Genomic DNA, 22,560 nt, shown 5'->3' on the forward strand with positions numbered 1-22,560 from the left:
ATTATTAAGTATCTTTGGCTTTAGCCATCCATATGAGGCATAATTTACAAATACAGCTGGTCATTTCTTTCTACACAAGTTGAGTTTTAAAATCAATTTTATATGAATAGGTTAATACATGGATTTACAAGGTACCAACACTTATAAGTGGAAGTCTCCTTTCTACCTCTGTGCCTTAAGTTCCCCTTCCTGAAGGAAACCTTATTACCTATTCTTTGAAATATCTTCCAGAAATAGTTATAGTCTTTGAATGTCTAAGCAAATGTATATTTATTCCTCCCTCTCTCCTTTTAAATACATACTGTTTAGTTCATTGTGTTTATCTTGACAATAACCATTTTATTCTTAATTGTTGCATCCTTTTTAATTATATGCTTGAATGATAATTTGTCTTAGTAGTCCCTTATTTTAGCTATTGTTTTTCTTTTTGCGATTAGAAAAAAAATACTGTAGTGAATAACCTTCATTAATTAATTAATTATTTTACACGTATGCTACAGATACTTTTTAGCCTGTACTTTTAGTACTAGAATTAGAGTTTAAGAAGGAGTCTACATTTTTCATTTTGATGAGTATTACCAAATTGCCCTACCTAGAGATTATATTAATTTATATTCCCACCAGCAGATATGAGACAACCTTTCTCTATATTCTTGCCAAGATATTGTCTTAAAGGATTTTTAAAAAATCTTTTATAATCAAATGGCTTTCCTATGTATGTTTTTACTATCAACTATCTGTTCATATATTTTTCTTTTTTGTATTTATTTGAAGAAGCTCTTTATATATTAGGGGAACTAACCTTTTGTCAGCAAATATTTTTTCTCACTTTGACTTTAGACTTTGTTAGTGGCGTATTTTTCCTGTGTAGAAATGATGTATTTTTATGTAGTTAAATCTGTCAGTCTTTTCTTTTATGGTGTCTGGATTTTATGTTGTAACTAATTGTATTTAAAATGTGGAAACTATGTGAGTCTTAAAAAAGTCATTTGAATATATAAATCAAGGTATAAATGACCTATGATATCTACTGAAAAATTAAACTAAATATATAATTTTCCTTTGTTTTGTACTTTTATGTGGATTTTATATGGTTTAGTTTAAACTAAAAATTTTTTTTTGCTTTTAAGTAATAAATTTACCTTGTTTCATAGATGCCTTCCAGGATGTCAAATTTGTCAGCAACTCGTCAGGTAAGTTTTAATAACATAACTCTATTGCACAAATTTTGAAAAATAAAACTAATAATCTAATAAATAAAAACTTGAAAAATAAAACTTCTAATCTATTAGAAACATCAGTTAGAATACAGTGGGATAAAATTCACAAGCTGTTGTATTTGAGGGGTACTTTACTCAGACTCAGAGGTGAGGGATCAGACAAGGCTGCTTGAGACTGAAGTGAAGCTACGTGAACAGAATTCTGAAGTTGGATGTTAACTGAATAAAGATTGAGGACAAGGGATTTTAGGCAGAGAGAAGAGATATGGGAAGGCCTAACAGTGACGAGATGAGGGCTCCGTCAGGAAACTGTAGAATGTAAGGTGGACACTGGAGAGATCTGAGTTTGACAAATAAGCAGGGGCCAGATCGTTTCAGCTCTTTGTGTACTATGCCACATAGCTTTGATTTCATGTTAAAAGGATATTGTACAGGGAAGTAACATGCTCAGATTGTTCTTTTTCCCCCCAGTAAAAGCAGTTGGCATTTTGAGGAGATTGGATTGGGAGAAAAAAAATTGTTTGGAAAGTTTTGGAGTAATTCTGGCAAAAAATGAGAGCCTGAATTAAGATAGTGGCTGTGATGATGAAGACAAGTAGACATTTGAAGGGATTAATGAGATAAACTCAATAGGATGTGGCGGATATGTGGAGAAAGGGAGGATTTGAGGATGGTACCTAAATTTCTTACTTAAGCAACTGAATAAGTAGTAATATTGTTCATGAAGATCTGATCAAGGAATGTAAGAGGAAGACGAGAAGGTCTCTGGTTGGTAGGCTAAAAACAAAAGTGTATAGAATGAGTTCATTTTAGATATATTGAGTTGTTTTACCATCTTCAGTCCTATTCATTCCTTCCTCTAGATGAAAAGTTCCACCTGGTGTCTTTCCATTCAGGCTGAAGAGTTTCCTTTAGCATTTGGTAGCATTTAGATATACTGGAGATGAATTTTCTCAGCTTATTTTATCTGAAAATATTTTTATTGTACCTTCCTTTTTGAAGGATATTTTCACTAGCTGTAGAATTCTAAGTTGACAGTTTTCTCCTTCCAGCACTTTAAGAATATCATTATATTGTCTTCTGGTTCTCCTGAAAAGTCGCCCGTCATTAGTGTAATTCTCTTCTATGTAGTGGGTCTTTTTTTTCCTCTGGCTCCTTTAAAGATTTTTTTTTTCCTGTAGTTTCAATTTCAGCAGCAGGTCTATAATGTGCTTGAGAGTGGTTCTCTTTGTATTTTCTCTGCTTGCATGAATATCTGCAAGTTCATGTTTTTCACCAAATTGGGAAGTTTTTTGACCATTGTTTCTTAAAATATTTTTCTTCCTCATTCTCTCTCTCTTCCCTCTAGGACTCCAGTTATGCATATGTTGGATTCCTTGATATTTCCCACAGGTCATTGAGGCCCTGTTTTATTATTGTTTTTTAATTAAAATTTTTTTCCATTTATCAAATTAGATCATATGTGTTGATCTGTCTTCAGGTTCACTAACCCTTATTTCTGCAATCTTTAATATATTGTTTTGCCAATCCAATGAACTTTTCATTTCATGCATATTTTTCATTTGTGAAATTTCCATTTGATTCTTTATTACAGTTTCTATGTCACTGCTGAGGTACCCTATCTGTCTCTTTATTATCACCATCTATTTCTAGAAGTCCTTGAACGTATTTCTAATACCTGCATTAAAATCTGTTTACTAATTCCAACACCTGCATCATTTAGGGTCTGTTTCTGTTGTCCACTTTTTTTCTTGGTTATGAGTCACATTTTCTTGCTTTTATATATGTCCAGTAATTTTTTATTGTATGTTATGAATGTTGTGTCTGATCGACTTTAGGGATTCTGGACTATGTTATCTTCCTTTAAAGGGTGTTCAGTTTTGTTCTGATGGATGATAAAGTTATTGGCATTCTTTTGTCCCATCAGGCTTTATTTATTCTTTGTTGGGGCAGCTCTATTTTTATTTTAAACTTAGTCCTAGTATATGGACCTTACTCCTAATCTGTAGCCTTTTTAGGGTCTCAGCTGAATGACCAAGGTGCTTAGTGATGTCTTTTCATCCTGAACTAAAAGTGCAGTGTCTCCTAGGCCTTTATGACTCTGTTCTCAAACCCACAGCAGATCATTTCTGCTAGGTGTCACAGAGTGTTGCCTGACACAGATACAGCTCAGTCCATGGCCAAGAACCCATGATGAATCCTCATGCAAGTTTCTTTCTCTCTCTCTCTCTACAGTTCTTTCTTTTCTGGCAGCCTGCTACAAATTCCAACTGTTTCAGCAGCCTGGAATTCTGTTTTCTACCTCCTTGCTCAGCTCAGTGACACTGCTGTTTTCTGCCTGAGCATCACTTCTGTGCACAATGATTGAAAGATTTCCCACGGCTGGTGCAGTCATGGGGACGCCCCTGTTATTTCCCTCATTTCAAGGATCAAGTTTCCTTTTGTCCAGTGCTTAAAAACAGTTATCCTCATATATTTTGTTCACTTTTGTCAGGAGTCCCCAAGATGACCCTAGGTTTGGTAATTAGGTAGAAGGACTCACAGGGCTCAAAGTGTACTCACAGCTAAGATTTAGTAAGTATGATGATATCTGTATTGAGGAAGTTCCCTCCTTTCCTGATTTGCTGAAAATGTTTATAGTGAATGAATGTTGAATTTCGTTGGTCTTTTCTATGAGCAAGCTCTTTGTTCATTGATTTTTCTTCATTGTTCTCCTCTTTTTCTGTTTCATTATGTTCTTTTTATTTTTTCTTTCCATCTGCTTACTTTGGGTTTAGTTTGCTGTTTTTAATTGTTAAGGTGGAAGTTTAGATTGGTATTGCTTGCAGGTCTTTTCTAATTTAAACTTTATACTACTATATAGTGTATTTTTTTATCCTATATAGTGTATTTTTATACTGTAAAGTTTATGTATAAATACACACTATAACTTTACTTCTAAACACTATACAATTGCATCTTATATATTTTGATACTATTTTTGTTTTCATTTTGTTCTAAATATTTTCTAGTTTTTTTTTGTGAGTTTCTTTGAATCATGAGTTAATTAGAAGTGTCATTTTTTCCAGGTAGTTTCTTTTGTTGGTTTCTAGTTTAATTTTATTGTAGTCGGAGAGCATACTTTTTATAATTTACATCCTTTTTAGTTTATTGAGACTTATTTTATGGCCCAGAATGTGGTTAATCTTGGTGAGTAGTTCCTGTGCACTCTAGTAGAGTTTTTATTCTCTTGTTGGGTGGAGTGTTCTATAAACGTCTATTAAATCACTTTGGTTGGCTGATAGTTTTGTTCAAGTCTTATAGGATTCTAAGTTGATAGTTTTTTTTCCTTTTAGTACTTCAAAGGTGCTATACTAGTGACTTTTGGCTTGCATGGTTTTGGACAAGATGTCTTCTGTCATTCTTATCTTTGTTCTCCTGTGTATAATGTGACATTTGTAGTCTGGTTGCTTTTAAGATATTCTCTTTTTGCGTGGCTTTCAGCAATGCCCTACTGTGATTTCTTCAAGTTTGTTTTGCATAGTTCTTATTGAACTGCTCAGATCTGTCAAACAGTTTTCAAACTTTTGCCCAATATGTTTTAAAATTTTTGCTCCCACTTCCTTCTTTCTGGGACTTGAATTATGGTTGTGTTGAGCTACTTGATAGTGTTCCATGGGTCACTACTGTTCTATTCTCATTGTTCCTTTCAGTCTTTTTTCTCAGTATTTCATTTTGGATAGTTCCTATTGCTATGTCTTCAAATTTACTGGTTTTCTTTTTTTGTAGTGTCTGATATATAAATCCTACCCTGTGACATTTTCATTTCAGATACTCTGTTACCTTTAGATTCTAGTTGGGCCTTTTTTTAAAAAAATATTTTCCAGTTCCTTCCTCATGTTCATGTTTTTGTCTATCTTCCCAAGCATTTCTTTTCTTTCTTTTTTTTTTTTTGAGGAAGATTAGCCATGAACTAACTCCTGCCAATCCTCCTCTTTTTTCTGAGGAAGACTAGCCCTGAGCTAACATCTGTGCCCATCTTCCTCTGCTTTATATGTGGGACAACTACCACAGTATGGCTTGCCAAGCGGTGCCATGTTCACACCCGGGATCCGAACCGGCGAACCCTAGGCCACTGACTCGGAACATGCGCACTTAACCGCTGCATCACCAGGCGGCACCCTAAGCATTTCTTAATAGTTGGAGCTTATTTATAATAACAGGGCATACCTTGGAGATATTGCAGGTTTGCTTCCAGACCACTGCAATAAAGTGAGTATCACAGTAAAGTGAGTCACACAAACTTTGGTTTCCTATTGTATATGTAAAAGTTACATTTACATTATACTGTAGTCTGTTAAGTGTGCAATAGCATTATGTCTAAAAAAACAATGTATATACCTTAATTTAAAAATACTTTATTGCTAAAAAATGCTAACCATGTGAGCCTTCAGTGATTCGTAATCTTTTTGCTGGTGAAAGGTCGTGAATTGATGTTTATGGCTGCTGACTGATCAGGGTGGTGGTTGCTAAAGGTGAGGTGGCTTGGCACTTTCTTAAAATAAGACACCAGTGAAGTCTGCCACATTGATTGACTCTTCCTTTTATGAACAATTTCTCTGTAGCACGTGATGCTGCTTGATAGCATTTTACCCACAGTAGAACTTCTTTCAAAACTGGAGTCCATCCTCTCAAACCCTTCTATTGCTTTATCACCTAAGTTTATGTAATATTCTAAATCCTTTGTTGTCATTTCAGTAGTCTTCATAGCATCTTCACCAGGAGTAGATTCCATCTCAAGAAACCAGTTTCTTTGCTCATCTGTAAGAAACAACTCATCTGTTAAAGTTTTGTCATGAGATTGCAGCAATTCAGTCACATCTTCAGGCCCCAATTCTAATTCTAGTTCTCTTGCTATTTCTGCTACATCTGCAGTGACTTCCTCCACTGAAGTCTTGAATCTCTTAAAGTCATCCATGGGTTGATTCCAATCCTGGAACCTTCCAAAACTCCTGTTAATGTTGGTATTTTGACCTCTTTCCGTGAATCACAAATGTTCTTAATGGCATCTAGAATGGTGAATCCTTTCCAGAAAGTTTTACCAGATCCATCAGAGGAATCGCTGTCTATGGCAGCTATAGCCTTATGAAATGTATTTCTTAAATAATAAGACTTGAAAGTTGAAATAACTCCTTGATCCATGGGCTGCAGAATGGATGTTGTGTTAGCAGACATGAAAACAACATTAATCTCATTGTAGATCTCCATTAGAGCTCTTGTGTGACCAGGTGCATTATCAGTGAGTGGTCATGTTTTGAAAGGAATCTTTAGTTCTGAGCAGTAAGTCTGAACAGTGGGCTTAAAATATTCAGTCAACCATGTTGTAAACAGATGTCCTGTCATCCAGGCTTTGTTGTTCCACTTATAGAGCACAGGCAGAGTAGATTTAGTATAATACTTAAGGGCCCTAGGATTTTTAGAAAGGTAAATGGCATTGGCTTCAACTTAAGTCACCAACTGCCTTAGTGTCTAACAAGAGAATTAGCCTGTCCTTTGAAGCTTTGAAGCCAGGCATTGACTTCTTTCTAACTATGAAAGTCCTAGGTGGCATCTTCTTTCAATAGAAGGCTCTTTCATCTACATTGAAAATCTGTTATTTAGTGTAGCCACCTTCATTAATTGTCTTTGCTAGATCTTCTGGTTAATTTGCCACAACTTCTACATCAGCTCTCGCAGCTTCACCTTGCACTTTTATGTTATGGAGACAGCTTCTTTCTTTAAACGTCACGAACCAACCTCTGCTAGCTTCAGACTTTTCTTCTTCAGCTTATTCACCTCTTTCAGCCTTCACAGAATTGAAGAGAGTTAAGGCCTTACTCTGGATTAGGCTTTGGCTTAAGGGAATGTTGTGGCTGGTTTGATCTGTCTAGACCACTAAAACTTTCTCCATATCGGCAGTAAGGCTGTTTCACTGTCTTATCATTTGTGTGTTTGCTGGGGGAGCACTTTTAATTTCCTTCAAGAGCTTTTCCTTTGCGTTCAATTTGGCTAATTGTTTGGCACAAGAGACCTAGTTTTCAGCCTGTTTTGGCTTTCGACATGCCTTCCTCACTAAGCTTAATCATTTCTTGCTTTTGATTTTAAGTGAGAGACATGCAACTCTTCCTTTCACTTAACTCTTAAAAGCCATTCTAGGGTTATTAACTGGCTTGTGTCTTGGAAATAGGGAGGCCTGAGGAGAGGAAGAAGGACAGGAGAACACATACAACATTTATTAAGTTCACGGTCTTATATAGGCGCAGTTCATGGTGCCCCCAGACCATTACAGTAGTAACATCAAAGATCACTGATCACCACAACAAATAGGATAATCAACAATGAAAAAGTTTGAAGTGGTGTAAGAATTGCCAAAATGTGACTCAGAGACATACAGTGAGCAAATGCTGTTGGAAAAATGGCACTGATAGACTTGCTTGACGCAGGGTTACCTCAGACCTTCAATTTGTAAAACACTCAATATCTGCAAAGGGCAGTAAAGCAACATGCAATAAAACGAGGTATGCCTGTAGTTGTTTCAGTGTCCTTTTCTGCTAATTCCATCATCTTTATACAATTCCTGGGTCTTCATTTACTGATTTTTTTTTCACTTATTCTGACTTCTTCACATGCCTAGTAATTGTTTTTGTTCATTTGTTTTGGAGTTTTTTATTTGGTGAGGAAGAATGGCTGTGAGCTAACATCTGTGCCAATCTTCCTCTATTTTTATGTGGGATACCGCCACAGCATGGCTTGATGAGTGATGTGTAGGTCCACGTCCAGGATCCAAACTGGTGAACCCAGGCTGCCGAAGCAGAGCATGAGAACTTAACCACTATGCCGCCATGCTGGCCCCCACATGCCTAGTAATTTTTGATGGATGCTGCATACTGTGAATTATTTATTTTGGGTTGTTGGATTTTTGTTGTATTCCGTTAGGGAGTTTTGTACTTATTTTATCATGTAATTAAGGTCCTTTGGATCAGTTTGATTCTTTCAAGTCTTGCTCTTACACTTGTCAGGGCACATGTGTTCTAGGTCTAATTTAGTCCTTTAATTACGCATTAGTCTTCTGAGGACCCTATCATAGTCCTGTGTCTTATGAGCTCTCTCCCTCTGGTTGGTGGAAACACAAACTTTTCCCTACCCTTTATGAACTTCAGGAATTATTTGGCTTACTGCTGTCTAGTAGTTTTTACCTTTGCCTTGGGTGGTTTATTCTTACTCATGCTTAAGGAGGCCCTTCTGCATATATGTGGAACTTTCTCTAGCTCCTTCCTCCTTTTGTTTTCTGCCCCACATTAGCTCTTTGGCTTCTACAAACTCTTATATGATTTTTTTTATCAAATCTGCCTGGCTTCATTGGGTTCCTGCTTCCTACATAGTGGTCCAAGAAGTGCTTCTAGGTAGAGTGCAAACCTTTCTGCCCCTGGCCCCAGGCCCCGTTGTTGTCACATATAGATTAGTTTGCATTTTCTTGAGTTCTGTATACATGGAATCATATAAATATGTACTCTTTGGCATCTGGCTTCTTTCATTCAGCATAATGATTTTGAGATTCATCCATATCAGTGGTTCATTCCTTTCTCTTGCTGAATACTATTTATTATATGGTTATACAATCGTGCACCACCTGATGACGTATTGGTCAACAACAGATTGTATATATGACAGTGGTCCCATAAGATTGGTGCCATATAGCCTGGGTGTGTAGTAGGCTATACTACCTAGGTTTGTGTAAGTCCACTGTATGATGTTGGCACAATGAAGAACTCACCCAATGATGTATTTCTCAGAATGTATCCCTGTCGTTAAGCAATGCATGACTGTATTACATTTAGTAGATGCCCCACACTAAATGTAGATGACTCCTACATCATCAAATACTAACATATTTATATTATGTCAATGCTATGGTGAAGATAATACCCTAAAATCAAAAAGTCAAATTATTTTCATATTCTTCATTGGTTCATTCGTTTTATTATCATTATTTTTCCCCCTTTTCTCCCCAAAGCCCCTCAGTACATAGTTGTATATTTTTAGTTGTGAGTCCTGGTTGTGGCATGTGGGATGCCGCCTCAGCATGGCCTGACAAGCAGTGCCATGTCCGTGCCCAGGATTTGAACCAGCAGAAACCCTGGGCCGCTGAAGCAGAGTGCTCGAACTCAACCACTTGGCCATGGGGCCGGCCCCGGTTCATTCATTTTAATTCAGTTTTTCATGGACTAATTTTTTGAAAGGTCTTTTTAAAATTTCTTTTATTTTTTTAGGTGTTTTTGTGGTCGCTTAGTCAAGCAACATGCTTGTTTTACTGCAAGTCTTGCCATGAAATACTCAGATGTGAAATTGGGTGACCATTTTAATCAGACACCAGAAGAATGGTCTGTGGAAAAACATACAGAACAGAGCCCAACGGATGCATATGGAGTCATAAATTTTCAAGGGGGTTCTCATTCCTACAGAGCAAAGGTATGTCAAGTATTCGATTTTTTATTTCAGTTTATCTCATCTAAATAATATACATTTATTTATATGACAATTTATAAAACACTGTCAAGACAATTAGTCTCAATGATTTCTTTATGTATTTTGAAGATCTTTGTATAGGTGCATACACATAGAGAATTGTTATGTCTTGGTGAATTGAACTTTTTTAAATTATGAAATGTCTTTTATCTCTTGTCGTTTTTCTTGACAAAGTCTGCTTTTTCTGAAATCACCGTAACTAAATTTTCTTTCTTCCCTTTTACTTTTAAACTTTCCTTATGTAAGAGGTTTCTTTTTGATATGTAAATAAAATACATATATTTTAAATTTAGTCTACCGTCTCACTTTGTTCCCCTTTCTTTCTTGTGTCTTTTGGCTTAAGTATTGTTATTTCTGCCCTTTCCTATTAGCATGTTATTTATACATTCTTTTTCTATTCTTTAATCTTATAATAAACATTATAAAATGCATTTTTAACTGGTGGCTCTTATAAATTAGTACTCTTACTACTTCCTGGACAATGTAGGAATCTTTAGAATACTTGTAACTGCATTTATTTCCCTTATGACTCACATGCTTTTATTGGCATGAATTTTATTTCTTTGTGTATTTTACACCCCTGAAACATAATTATTGTTCATGTAGATTTACCAACATTTTACCATTTACGTTGTTCTGACTGCCTGCCTTCTTTGATGGGAAAAGCAGTGCCAAATGGTGGGCCCATCTCTCCAAATTTTCCTATTCTCTTGGATCCTGATCCTGCAAGTTCTCACTACCTTGGTAGCTCTCTTATGCCTTAAAAAATGTTATTTATCTATTTTCTAGTTTTTGTAGTTCCCAGGGGCAGAGTTAGTCCAAAACAACCTAGTCCATCATTGTCAGAAGTAGAATTCCTCATTTTATGTGTTCAAGTATAATAATGAGTTAAACAAAACTAATGCAGAAAGAGTATAGAACAAATCTCATTACAGAGCATTCTTAAGAGACTCAGGAGTCTTCTCAGTTTTGTAAAATTCTGATACTTTGGGATATTTTTCATTGGTGTTTGATCTCTGTAAAGGAATGGACAGTATATTGTTTTGCAAAGAACCTTTCTTAGAGACGATTAAAAATGTTTTTCTTGGGGCCGGCCCCGTGGCTGAGTGGTTAAGTTTGTGTGCTCCACTTCGGCGGCCCAGGATTTTGCTGGTTTGAATCCTGGGCACGGACGTGGCACTGCTCATCAAGCTATGCTGAGGTGGCATGCCACATGCCACAACTAGAGGGACCCACAACTAAAAATACACAACTATGGCCCAGGCTGCTGAAGTGGAACGTGCGCACTTAACCACTGCGTCACCAGGCTGGCCCCTTAACCTTGGAGTTTAAAATAAGAGTGCCACTACCTCTATAGCTCTTACAGAATGATTTTCCAACTTTAAAATCATTTGCTATTGCTTATTGCTAGGAGTGTAAATATATTAAAAGTAGCTTATCAAATCTATTTTGTAATCATCTGATTCAAATAAAATTTTTCTGAAGTCATATAATGTTGCATTATGAAACCTATGAACATATGCAATTATTTTGTTTTTTTAAAAATCTTTTTTAGTATGTGAGACTGTCCTATGACACCAAACCTGAAATCATTCTGCAACTTTTGCTTAAAGAATGGCAAATGGAATTACCCAAACTTGTTATCTCTGTACATGGGGGCATGCAGAAATTTGAGCTTCACCCACGAATCAAGCAGTTGATTGGAAAGGGTCTCATTAAAGCTGCAGTTACGACCGGAGCCTGGATTTTAACTGGAGGAGTAAACACAGGTACTGTGATGATTATACCAATTTTATTTAGTGTGTTTATAAATTTTTCATAATATATATTAGATATTTGAAATAATATTCAGCACTGAATATAAATATATTCGGTTCATCTGTAAAATAATTTACAGTTCCTAGATATAAATGGTAACTGTGAAAGTATTTGGTTTTCATTTAGTCTTTTAAGAAAATAATATACTTGGGCTGGCCCCGTGGCCGAGTGGTTAGGTTCGCGCGCTCCGCTGCAGGCGGCCCAGTGTTTCGTTGGTTCGAATCCTGGGCGCGGACATGGCACTGCTCATCAAACCACGCTGAGGCAGCATCCCACATGCCACAACTAGAAGGACCCACAACGAAGAAGATACAACTATGTACCGGGGGACTTTGGGGAGAAAAAGGAAAAAATAAAAAAAATCTTAAAAAAAAAAAAGAAAATAATATACTTTAGAGCAGGGGTTGGCAAACTATGACCCCATGCACCAAATCCAGCCCACTCCTTGTTTTTGTAAATAAAGGTTTATTGGAACACAGCCACACTCATTTGTTTTTGTATTGTCTATGGCTACTTTTGTGCTACAACAGCTGGGGTGAATAGATGTGTATGCCCTACAAAGCCTAAAATATTTACTATTTGGCCCTTTACAAAAAAAGGTTGCTGACCCCTACTACAGAGCAAAGTGTTCTTCCTGTCACTTTCTGACTACTGGTGAATTGATAGAAGAATGGCAATCCATTGCCTAGGAAGTGGTAAGAAGTAACTTTCAAAATTAATTATTAATATGCTATAATCTTTCATTCCAGTCTTCCCCATCACATATATGGGTTAGATTAAAATTAAAATTAATTTTAGTATCCAAAGTAAAGCATAATTATCACTTAAATTATTTTGCAAACATCTAATTCATTATCAGCAACTGTTTTTTTGAACCTCATTGTGAGTCAGACATTTTTCTGGCTGCTGAAAGCATATCATTCTACAAATTTACCTTGATGTAACTTATATTCTAGTGGGGGAGATGCAGACAACAAACAGATAACTAAATAATGTATAATATGTTAGATGATAAGTGCTCTGGAGACATGAAATACAGAGGAGGGATAGTGAGGGGTGGTGGAGGGGGCTTCATTGATAAGGTGACATTGGAGTAGAAGTGGAAGGAAGTGAGGCAGCAAAGTAAGAATAATGTATGGCAGAGCATTTAAAGCAGAAGAAATGGCTAGTGTGTTGGGAGTATAGTAAGAGGAGTTCAGTGCAGCTTGAGTGGAATGAGCAAGGAGTGCTAGGTGAAGAGGTCAGAAAGTTATGGGTATGTGCTGGTGGCAGGGCTAGGATGGGGTAGTGTGATGAAATAGCAGGGGAAATAGGCAGCGTATTGTATAAGGCCTTGTAGGCCATTATAAGCACTTCAGCTTTTACTCTGAACGAGAAGGAAAGGTTTTAGGCAGAGAGTTGCCAAGAGCAAAGATGACTTGTATGATATAAAAATAGACTAGACAGGCAGGGCAGCAGTTGAAAGACCAGTGAAGATGCTATTTCCATATTCCAGGTGAGGAATGAAATCTAATGCATTATGAAAATCAAATTGTGTGGTGCATTGGTTTGCTAGGACTGCCTTGACAAAATACCACAGACAGTGGCTTAAACAAAAGAAATTTATTTTCTCACACTTCTGGAGGTCCAAGATCAAGATGTTAGCACGTTTGATTCCTCCTGAGGCCTCTCTCCTTGGCTTACAGATGGCCATCTTGTCACTGTGTCCTCTCATGGCCTTTGTTCTGTGCATATGAACCCTGATGTCTCTTTTTGTGTCCACATTTCCTCTTCCTATAAAGGACACCAGTTAGATTGGTTCAGGGTCCATCCTAATGGCCTCATTTTAATATGATGACCTCTCTAAAGGATCTGTCTCCAAATACAGTCACATTCTGAGGTAGTAGGATGGGATTTCAACATATGAATTTTGGGGAGGATACAGTTTAGCCTATAGCAAGTGATGATGAGGAGTTATATACTCTTTTGAAGAGTCTTTTCCACTTTTCTCCCAATTTTTGAATCAATTGAACAACTTTTCTAGTTGTTTGGGGGGGGGGGGTGTGTGTTTTGCTTATAGTCCTGAGCCATACTCTTCATTCCGTTTAGTTGTAGAGCAGTAACAAAAAACTAGTTACTTACTGAGGTATCTAGGAGAGGACTAGGCCTAACAACATGGTAAACATTTTACAAGTGTTTCAGGCAGCTGTAATGATTTGACATTATAGGTGTTTTTTTTTCTTTTGGTTCTTGTGTTTTCTTTTGCAAGTTTGTCTTTGGACCTTGTTGCCTTTTATCTTGTATATGTAAAGAAACATATCACAAATTATAATGTTGCAAATTGAGTACAGGATTGTTCTGAACACAATAAAAGACTTTCAAATAAAGTGAATTAAATTTTGTATAAACAGGTGTGGCAAAACATGTTGGTGATGCCCTCAAAGAACATGCTTCCAGATCATCTCGAAAGATTTGCACTATTGGAATAGCTCCATGGGGAGTGATTGAGAACAGAAATGATCTTGTTGGGAGAGATGTAAGAATGATTTTTAAAATTTCTTATATTTGAACTCAATGTATAAACAAAATTAGAGCAAGAATAATGAGAGACAACTTAAAATATTCATGATCATACCATACTTTTCAAATTAAGTGTAGAAAATATTTTCCTGAGGTTTTCTTCTGATCCTTTCTAAAATGCATTCATAGATATGATTGTCATTATAGTGTTAGTTTGGTTTCTGCCTTTTTTGTATAATTATTTCACACCTTTTCCATATCATGCCAACCTTTGTAATTAAATTTTTAATGACTATATGGCTTTAAGAATTAATTTTGTCAGTAAGAGTAGTAATCAAATGCTAGTGTTTTATTTGACTAGGTTGAAGACATGTGAATTGGTTAGAGGTAGTTATCAAGAGACTATTAAAAGGGAATTACTGAATTATCACTTTCAAGTGCAGTTACATTGCTAATTTATGGCTAGAAAAAGAGCAATATGACATTTGATTGCTTTTATTGTGTTCCTTATGTATTTGCACTTTATTCACCAGTAACTTAATAGTTTCTTCACATTATTTATTTGCTATTGCTTCTTCCTTTGCATATAATGATGAAGTATTATATATTCTGCAATAAGAGTCAAAATATAACTGTATGGCTCAACTCATTATTGATTAATCTTCAGCTGCTTAAAAGCTAGTGCTTTTTGATATATTCTTAGACATTTTCTATTTGTTGCTATATGAAAATAGAATTTTACCTCCTACTGGCCTTTACAGATTGTTTCAAAGTTTATTTTTACTTTACATTTTATTATATTTAACCCTGCCCACTAACTCTTGTGTTTGCTGTTATTAGGTGGTTGCTCCTTATCAAACCTTATTGAACCCTCTGAGCAAACTGAATGTTCTAAATAATCTACATTCCCATTTCATATTGGTGGATGATGGCACTGTTGGAAAGTATGGGGCAGAAGTCAGACTGAGACGAGAACTTGAAAAAACTATTAATCAGCAAAGAATTCATGCTAGTAAGAGAATTTACAAATTTGGTATCACTGACATTATTCTGGGCTGTATTAATTGCCAGTAGCATTCTAAAAAGATAGAATCTTCTTTGACTTGCTCATTCCTTGTATACCAAGGTAAAATGTAACACCCAAGAATGACTGACCGTAGGCAGAATAAGAAGACCTAGGAAAAGAAGTCTGAGGCTGAATAGGGTAGTCAGATATTGAGACCAGAGACACAAAGTTTCATTGGAAGCTCTGTTGCTATTGTAACCCCATTGCAGCCCGGGGAATTCAGAAATATTCTTAATGTGCAACATATTCCAAAACATGACTTTGAAATTCAAGCATAAAGAGGAAAAAAAATGCTTTTGCAAAGTAAGAATCACCTTGTTTAAAGTTTATAACATAAGTAGGTATCACTCTTTGGTAGATGTGTTTTAAAAGTTGGTATTCTTGACACTGGCCTTCTTTTCCAACCATGGTCAAACTTTCTGGTTCAACGTCTAGATTCTTGTTTGAAAAAGAAGAAATTTTGTAATCCTAGGACAACACGAAAGTGAGCTCTATGACAATGTGAAGTAGAAATACAAAATTATAGAATAGTGAATTTAGATTATGATGGAATCATGAATCCTCCTATAAATTAGGAATGTTGTGGAAATCTACCATTACCTATATTTTGGATTCTCTCACTGCATTGCAGGTTATTGTAAAAACAAAAATTGATATTCACTAAATTTTTTCTGTTACCTTTGTGGAGGTTTTGAATTTTATTTATCAGTTCCATTTATGTAATCCTGACTTTGTCATTAATTTCTATATTAATGTTTCAATGCATTTAGAATTAGAAATACATTTTAAAAGTGAATAACAACATATGTATCAGAAGTTCAGCTCATATAGTATTAAAAAGGAAACTAAAAGACTTATTGGTGTTATAAATTTCTATGGTTCAATTAGTGAAATAATACAAGATAATTTTTATTTTTCAATGAATATGTACATACTAGTGTGCCTAATTATATGTTGGATTTTCTAATTTTATCATTTAGAGCAAACTTAAGTCAATGAAAAGTAATTTATTCAGTATTTAATGTATTTATGCCAGACTAGTATCATGTTGAGTGCTTAAAATGAAGTCAATATAAGAAACTATAATTTGGCTTTTTATTTTTATTTTGCTTTGATTGAGTAAAAATCAAGTATCTTTTTTTTGCCTAATATCTTAATTAATCTTTTACTTTTTTAGGAATTGGTCAAGGTGTCCCTGTGGTAGCCCTTATATTTGAGGGTGGGCCAAATGTTATCCTCACAGTTTTAGAATACCTTCAGGAAAGTCCTCCTGTTCCAGTTGTTGTATGTGAAGGAACAGGCAGAGCTGCAGATCTACTAGCATATATTTATAAACAAACAGAAGAAGGAGGGTGAGTGTATGATTACAGCAAATTTTTAATAACTTTATGTAAAGAGGCTTGTGGTTTTAGAATATTAGATTCATTTTGGTGTTTTATGAAGATGAAAATTTCAAGTTTAATACAATACCTTGTTAAGGCTTGATGAAATAGCCTGTCTAATACATTATAGGAATGAATTAAAGTATAACACTCTTTGTAGAGGACAATTTTGCAAGATCCATCAGACATACAGAGGCACATATCTTTTGACTGAATAGTTCCATTTCTGGGAATTGTTCCTATGGATGTCCTGGCACACATGAGAAATAACATATGTATAAAGTTACTCATTACAGTGTTGTTTGTAATAGTGAAAGATTAGAACAAAATGGAACATATATCAAGGGGACTAGGTAAATATTTGGTGTAGCTGCGTAGTGGAATAGTTTGTAGCTGAGTAAGGTTGGTACCTGTGTACTAGATTTGGGAAGATTACCAAAATATATACGTGGAAAAAGGAAGATGTAAAGTAGCATGTGTATTGCACCACCTTTTATGTAGAAAAAAGGGAGAAGGGTAATTATTTAAGATTTTATTTTTCCTTTATTTCCCCAAAGCCCCCGGTACACAATTATATATTTTTAGTTGTGGGTCCTTCCAGCTATGGCACGTGGGATGCCGTCTCAGCATGGCTTGAGAAGTGGTGCCATGTCTGTGCCCAGGATCTGAACTGGCGAAACCCTAGGTCCCGTGGAAGCAGAGCGCACGAACTAACCACTCGGCCATGGGGCCGGCCCCTAATTTTCACATTTTTATATTATTTTATATCATTGGATTTCTTTAACCATGTACATATATTATCTATTGAGAAAAATTAAAATGCAAATATGCTCATGTTTAAGACATCTTGGTGAAATACTGCTTTATATACCATATCTTAAAATTATCTTTATACAGTATTTTATAAAATGTAAGTACTGATGTTACAATACATGCCTTGTAAAAGAAATTCAAAATAAGTGAGAGAAAAATCACTTCATTCCATTTTCCCCCCCTTATGACTTATAGTTGGGAGTCTCGTGAAGGAGAAAATTTTGCTCAGGGTCACATATTCACTGTTAATACACTATCTATAAAGCTCTTACATGGATCGAACTGTACTTCATATTAGATTCTATAAATAATGCAAATTGAAATCAGTGAATTGTTTCCTCTTACTCTAGGAATCTTCCTGATGCAGCAGAGCCTGATATTATTTCAACTATCAAAAAAACATTTAACTTTGGCCAGAGTGAAGCAGTTCATTTATTTCAAACACTGATGGAGTGCATGAAAAGAAAGGAGCTTGTAAGTAGATTTCAGCAGAATAAAAGCCTTTTTTCCCCCATTCAAAGCACATTCTGAATTAGTGAAATACTTGTTTTTAATTTTAATTTGAAATTTTTAAATCTTTTTTAACCATGTGAAGATATCGTTTATTGTTTTGTTCAAGCTGAGAGATATAGAAGGATTATAGGTTTGGTATGGTATTAAGACATATATTTGCACTACTGTTGTAGGAAAAGTTTTGTAACTAGGCCTCAGTAGATTCTGTCTAGGATCAAGGAAGAATTCTAGAGTTGTTGATGTTTTCTCTAAGATATATTTGGGGGGTAAAAAAACTTAAACTATTTTTACTCGGAGTGAGTGCTCAAATTTATAAAGGTCAGTGCTGCTTAATTTTAGTCATCTAAACATAGGTTTAAGTTTTCAGAGATAAAATTTTTTAAGAGCTCTGTAAGTCAGTAGATGATAACATGGTTTGGTTTGGTGTTTTCTTTCCTGCATTTTGGTTTTGTATACTATGAAATAAAGTTAGTTGAAAAATTTGTATTGGGGTGAAAACAGTAGTCTTTTACTTTATGAAAAATGTTAGTAGAAGCCTTTCAAATGTTGTTACATTTCAAATAATTTAAAGAAATTCCCAGTAAAAGGATTGCGTTCAAGAACACCTATGTTGCTTGAATTAAGTAAGTGTTCACACTGTAGAAGTAACGGCAGCATTTACTCAGATAAGAAATATATAGCCTCAGCCCGTAAGTTGCTTACTCTAGTATAGGACATCAGATAGGTCAAAAAATAAGTGTAATATGAAACTAAACATTTTGAGTATGCTTGCCATTATTTGGTAAATGATACAAAGTCTTTCAAAATTTTTTTTTTGGTTGAAATGAAGTTATTTCTGATTAAAAAAATAAAAGCTCCAAAACAGTATCTCCCATCTGGTTTGAAATTAACTTTCTTTTTTATGTGCTTTATGTGTTAGCTTTTAAAATGTAAAGGCATAATATTATGAATTAATCTCTAAATAGATCACTGTTTTCCACATTGGATCAGATGAACATCAAGATATTGATGTAGCAATACTTACTGCACTGCTTAAAGGTAAGATTTAAAAGTTTTTTTATTTGTAATATCTTTCATTTGTAACCTGTTTAAGATAGGACTTTTCAATTTGGCTAAATGTTTGGGAACTGAATTTTTCAATAATTCTCTTTTTGAAAGACACATTGTTAGCTTTCTTTGACAATAAGTTAGCTTTGTTTTTATCTTGTAGAAGTTTTTAAGTTTATAGCAGGATTTGTGCCACCAGACCCATTTAGGTATCCTATTAAGAATGTGTCGAATTTTTAATTGGCTGAAAAATGTGTTTAAAGCTAGTAAGGTATTAGTTGATAGAAATTAAAGATAACATTTATAAACATGCTGTTTTCATTCTGAAGGGAAATAGTGGTATCTTCTAGGACTAAGGAGTTAATGCACATGCACATTCAACTGTTTTCCTCTCATTATCTTGTCAAAGACATCCAACTGATATAACAAACAGTATTATAGTGAAAATCTTTTCAAAAATTAGAAACTAGAATCGTATCCCATCCAGGTTCCTGAGAGTCAAAGTGAGGTGGCAGGAGCAGGTCAAGAGGGCACTATTTTGTCATTCAGAAGAATTTCCCAAATATGAGACCACAGTAAATTGGCAACAGATCAAACATTTAAAAATTACTATAATAAAATATGAGATAACATTTGCATCATCTTGGGGACAAGAGATCGTAAGTAATAGGAAACCCAGAAGCCATAAAGGGAAAGATCAATAAATGGGATTTCATAAAAATAAGAGAGCACCTAATATTTGCCATATACTTACTGTGTGCTAGCCACTGCCCTTTAGTGGTTACGTTTAGTGGTTTACATCTCATTTTATCCTTAAAACAGACCTAAGAGGCAGATTTCCTATTGTTTTCCTCATTTTATAGATGAAGGAACTAAGAAACAGAAATGTGGAAGGATCATAAAAGGCTATTATAAATTAGTGATAAAAAGATGAATACCTCATGGAAAAATGAGTCAGAATTTATGTAAAAGATAACAGAATAATACAAATGCTTGGGGAAAATGTGGAAAGGTCGTCAATGTTATAATAAAAAAAAATTTTTTTTAAGTTTTTTTACCCTCCTAGTGGATATTCTTCAACCCTCGATGAATGGTATAAACTTTCTGGAATATGTTTTGAAGTGTATCAAAAGCTTTAAAGTATATATCCTTTTACCCAGCAGTTTGACTTCTATGGAATCATCCTGTTTAAAAGTAATCAAATGTGCACAAAAGTATGTTCACCAAAAAATTCAAAATAGCCTGAATGTCCACTAGTTACAGTATTAGTTGAATAAATTTTAGTTCACTTTTAAAAGGTATTATGTATATAAGGTAAATCTGTATGTGCTATTATAGAAAACTAAGGCATGATATTAAAGTACATAAAGCAGGCTAGTGAGTACTTTGTGTAGTATGATCCACTTTTCCATAAAGAATTAAAAGTATACATATGAATTTATATATGCACAGAAAAGCACCTGTAAGGATATTTTTCATAATCTTAACAGTCAGTACTATCTCTGTGATAGAAACAGATCACCTTTGTTTTTTTTCTCATTGTTCTGCATTGTGGATTGTTTGCAATGAATGAGGCTGTGTCTTTTCTATAGTTGGAAAATAAAAGTCCTCAACCCTGGGGGTAACCTTCTCTCTCTGAGGCAGGCTACCTATGAACAGTGGCCGACACCAGCTGTGTAAGTTAATTAAAAGGAAATGGGGAAAATTCATAAGTGTTCACATTTTAATGGAGCTAAATTAATTGAACTTGTCAATATTTTCTTTATTTGATTAGGCACTAATGCATCTGCATTTGACCAGCTCATTCTTACATTGGCGTGGGATAGAGTTGACATTGCCAAAAATCATGTATTTGTTTATGGACAGCAGTGGCTGGTATGTAAATAATCTATATATGCAATGGAAATAAATTAAACTAAGTAATAACAAAATATTTGCTGGAATTGTGACGTAACTTTTACCTGTCTGCCAAAAGTGCAAAATTAGTTTAGCTAAACATTTCTACAACATCCAGATCCATCTAGGATTTTGTAAGTTTTAGATGCCTCTTGATAAAACCATGTTTTTAAATAAAGTATAGATCTCTAAAGATCCTAGAACTGAAAGAAGTTGTAGAAATAGTGCTCTATGCATCTATGTTCATCAGGGATATTGGCTTGTGATTTTCTTTTCTTATGGGATCCTTGTCTGGTTTTGGTATCAGGTTACTGCTGGCCTCATAAAATGAGTTTGGAAGAGTTCCCTCTTTTGTTTTTTGGAAGAGTTTGAAAAGGATTAGTGTTAATTCTTTTTTGAATGTTTGGTAGAATTCCCAGTGAAGCCATCTGTTCTTGTACTTTTGTTTTTTGGGAGGTTTTTGATTACCAATTCAATCTACTAGTAATAGGTCTGTTCAGATTTTCTGTTTTGCCATGATTCACTCTTGGTAGGTTGTATGTTTCTAGAAATTTATTCATTTCTTTTAGGTTGTCCAGTTCGTTGGTGTATAATTGTTTATAGTGGTCTCTTATGATCCTTTGTACTTCTGTGGTATTAGTTGTAACATCTCTTTCATTTCTGATTTTAGTTATTTGAATCCTTTCTCTTTCTTCTTGATGAGTCCAGCTAAAGGTTTGTGAATTTTGTTTATCTTTTCAAAGAGCCAGCTCTTATATTGCTTGATCTTCTCTATTTTTAATCTCTATTTCATTTATTTCTGCTCTAATCTTTATTATTTTCTTCCTTCTGCTAACTTTGGGGGTTTTTTCTTCTTTGTCTAGTTTCTCATGGTGTAATGTTATAGTGCTTGAGACTTTCTTGTTTCTTGAGGTGTAGGCATTTATCGCTATGAACTTCCCTCATAGGACTGCTTTTGCTGCATCCCACAAATTTTTTTATGTTATATTTTCATTTTTGTTTGTCTCAATGTATTTTTTTATTTCTTTGACCAATTGATTGTTCAGGAGCATGTTGTTTAATCTCCAAATATTTGTGAATTTTCCATTTTTGTTTGTGTAATTAACATCTTGTTTCATACCATTGTGGTTGGAAAAGATGCTTGGTATGATTTCAATCCTCTTAAATTTGTTAAGACTTGTTTTGTGGCCTAACGTATGATTTATCCTGGAAACTGATCCCTATGCACTTGAGAAGAGTGTGTATTCTGTTGCTTTTTGATGGAATCTTCTGTATATATTTGTTAAGTTCATCTCCTCTAACATGTCATTTAAGGCAGATGTTTCCTTATTGATTTTCTGCCTGGATGCTCTGTCCATTGATATAATTAGAATATTGAAGTTCCCTACTATATTAGTGTATTGCTCCCTGCTTCTCCCTTCAGGTCTGTTAATATTTGCTTTATATACTTAGGTACTCCTGTGTTGGGTGCTTGAATATTTACAAATGTTACATCCTCTTATTAGATTGACCCCATTATCATTATGTAATGTCCATCTTTGTTCTCTTACTACCATCTTTGTTTTAAAGTCTGTTAAGTGTAGCTACTCCAGCTTTCTTTTGGTTTCCATTTGCATGGAATATTTTTTCCCATCCCTTCACTGTTAGTCTCTGTGTGGCTTTACATCTTGTAGGCAACATATAGTTGGGTCTTGTTTTTTTAATCCCTTCAGTCACTTTATGTCTTTTGATTAGAGAATTTAGTCTATTTAAATTTAAAGTA

General features: G+C 34.8%; 1 protein-coding gene across 5 annotated transcripts in view; it reads left to right on the forward strand.

Annotated features, from left to right (window-relative positions):
• The window catches only part of TRPM7 (transient receptor potential cation channel subfamily M member 7), a 108,971-nt gene that overhangs the window by 23,707 nt on the left and 62,704 nt on the right, over positions 1-22,560 (forward strand). For 2 of the 5 annotated variants that reach the window (XM_014852440.3, XM_070501666.1), the window contains exons 3-11: positions 1,155-1,193; positions 9,509-9,707; positions 11,320-11,533; positions 13,973-14,097; positions 14,922-15,093; positions 16,325-16,499; positions 17,693-17,816; positions 18,821-18,893; positions 20,677-20,777. In XM_014852440.3, coding sequence (XP_014707926.1) covers positions 1,155-1,193; positions 9,509-9,707; positions 11,320-11,533; positions 13,973-14,097; positions 14,922-15,093; positions 16,325-16,499; positions 17,693-17,816; positions 18,821-18,893; positions 20,677-20,777 — 1,222 coding nt within the window. Of the gene's footprint in view, positions 1-1,154; positions 1,194-9,508; positions 9,708-11,319; positions 11,534-13,972; positions 14,098-14,921; positions 15,094-16,324; positions 16,504-17,692; positions 17,817-18,820; positions 18,894-20,494; positions 20,574-20,676; positions 20,778-22,560 lie in introns of those variants that run through there. The other 3 variants (XM_070501676.1, XM_070501671.1, XM_070501677.1) reach the window with 3 other exon arrangements.

This window comes from Equus asinus, chromosome 2 (genome assembly GCF_041296235.1).
Source record: "Equus asinus isolate D_3611 breed Donkey chromosome 2, EquAss-T2T_v2, whole genome shotgun sequence".
NCBI lineage: Eukaryota > Metazoa > Chordata > Mammalia > Perissodactyla > Equidae > Equus > Equus asinus.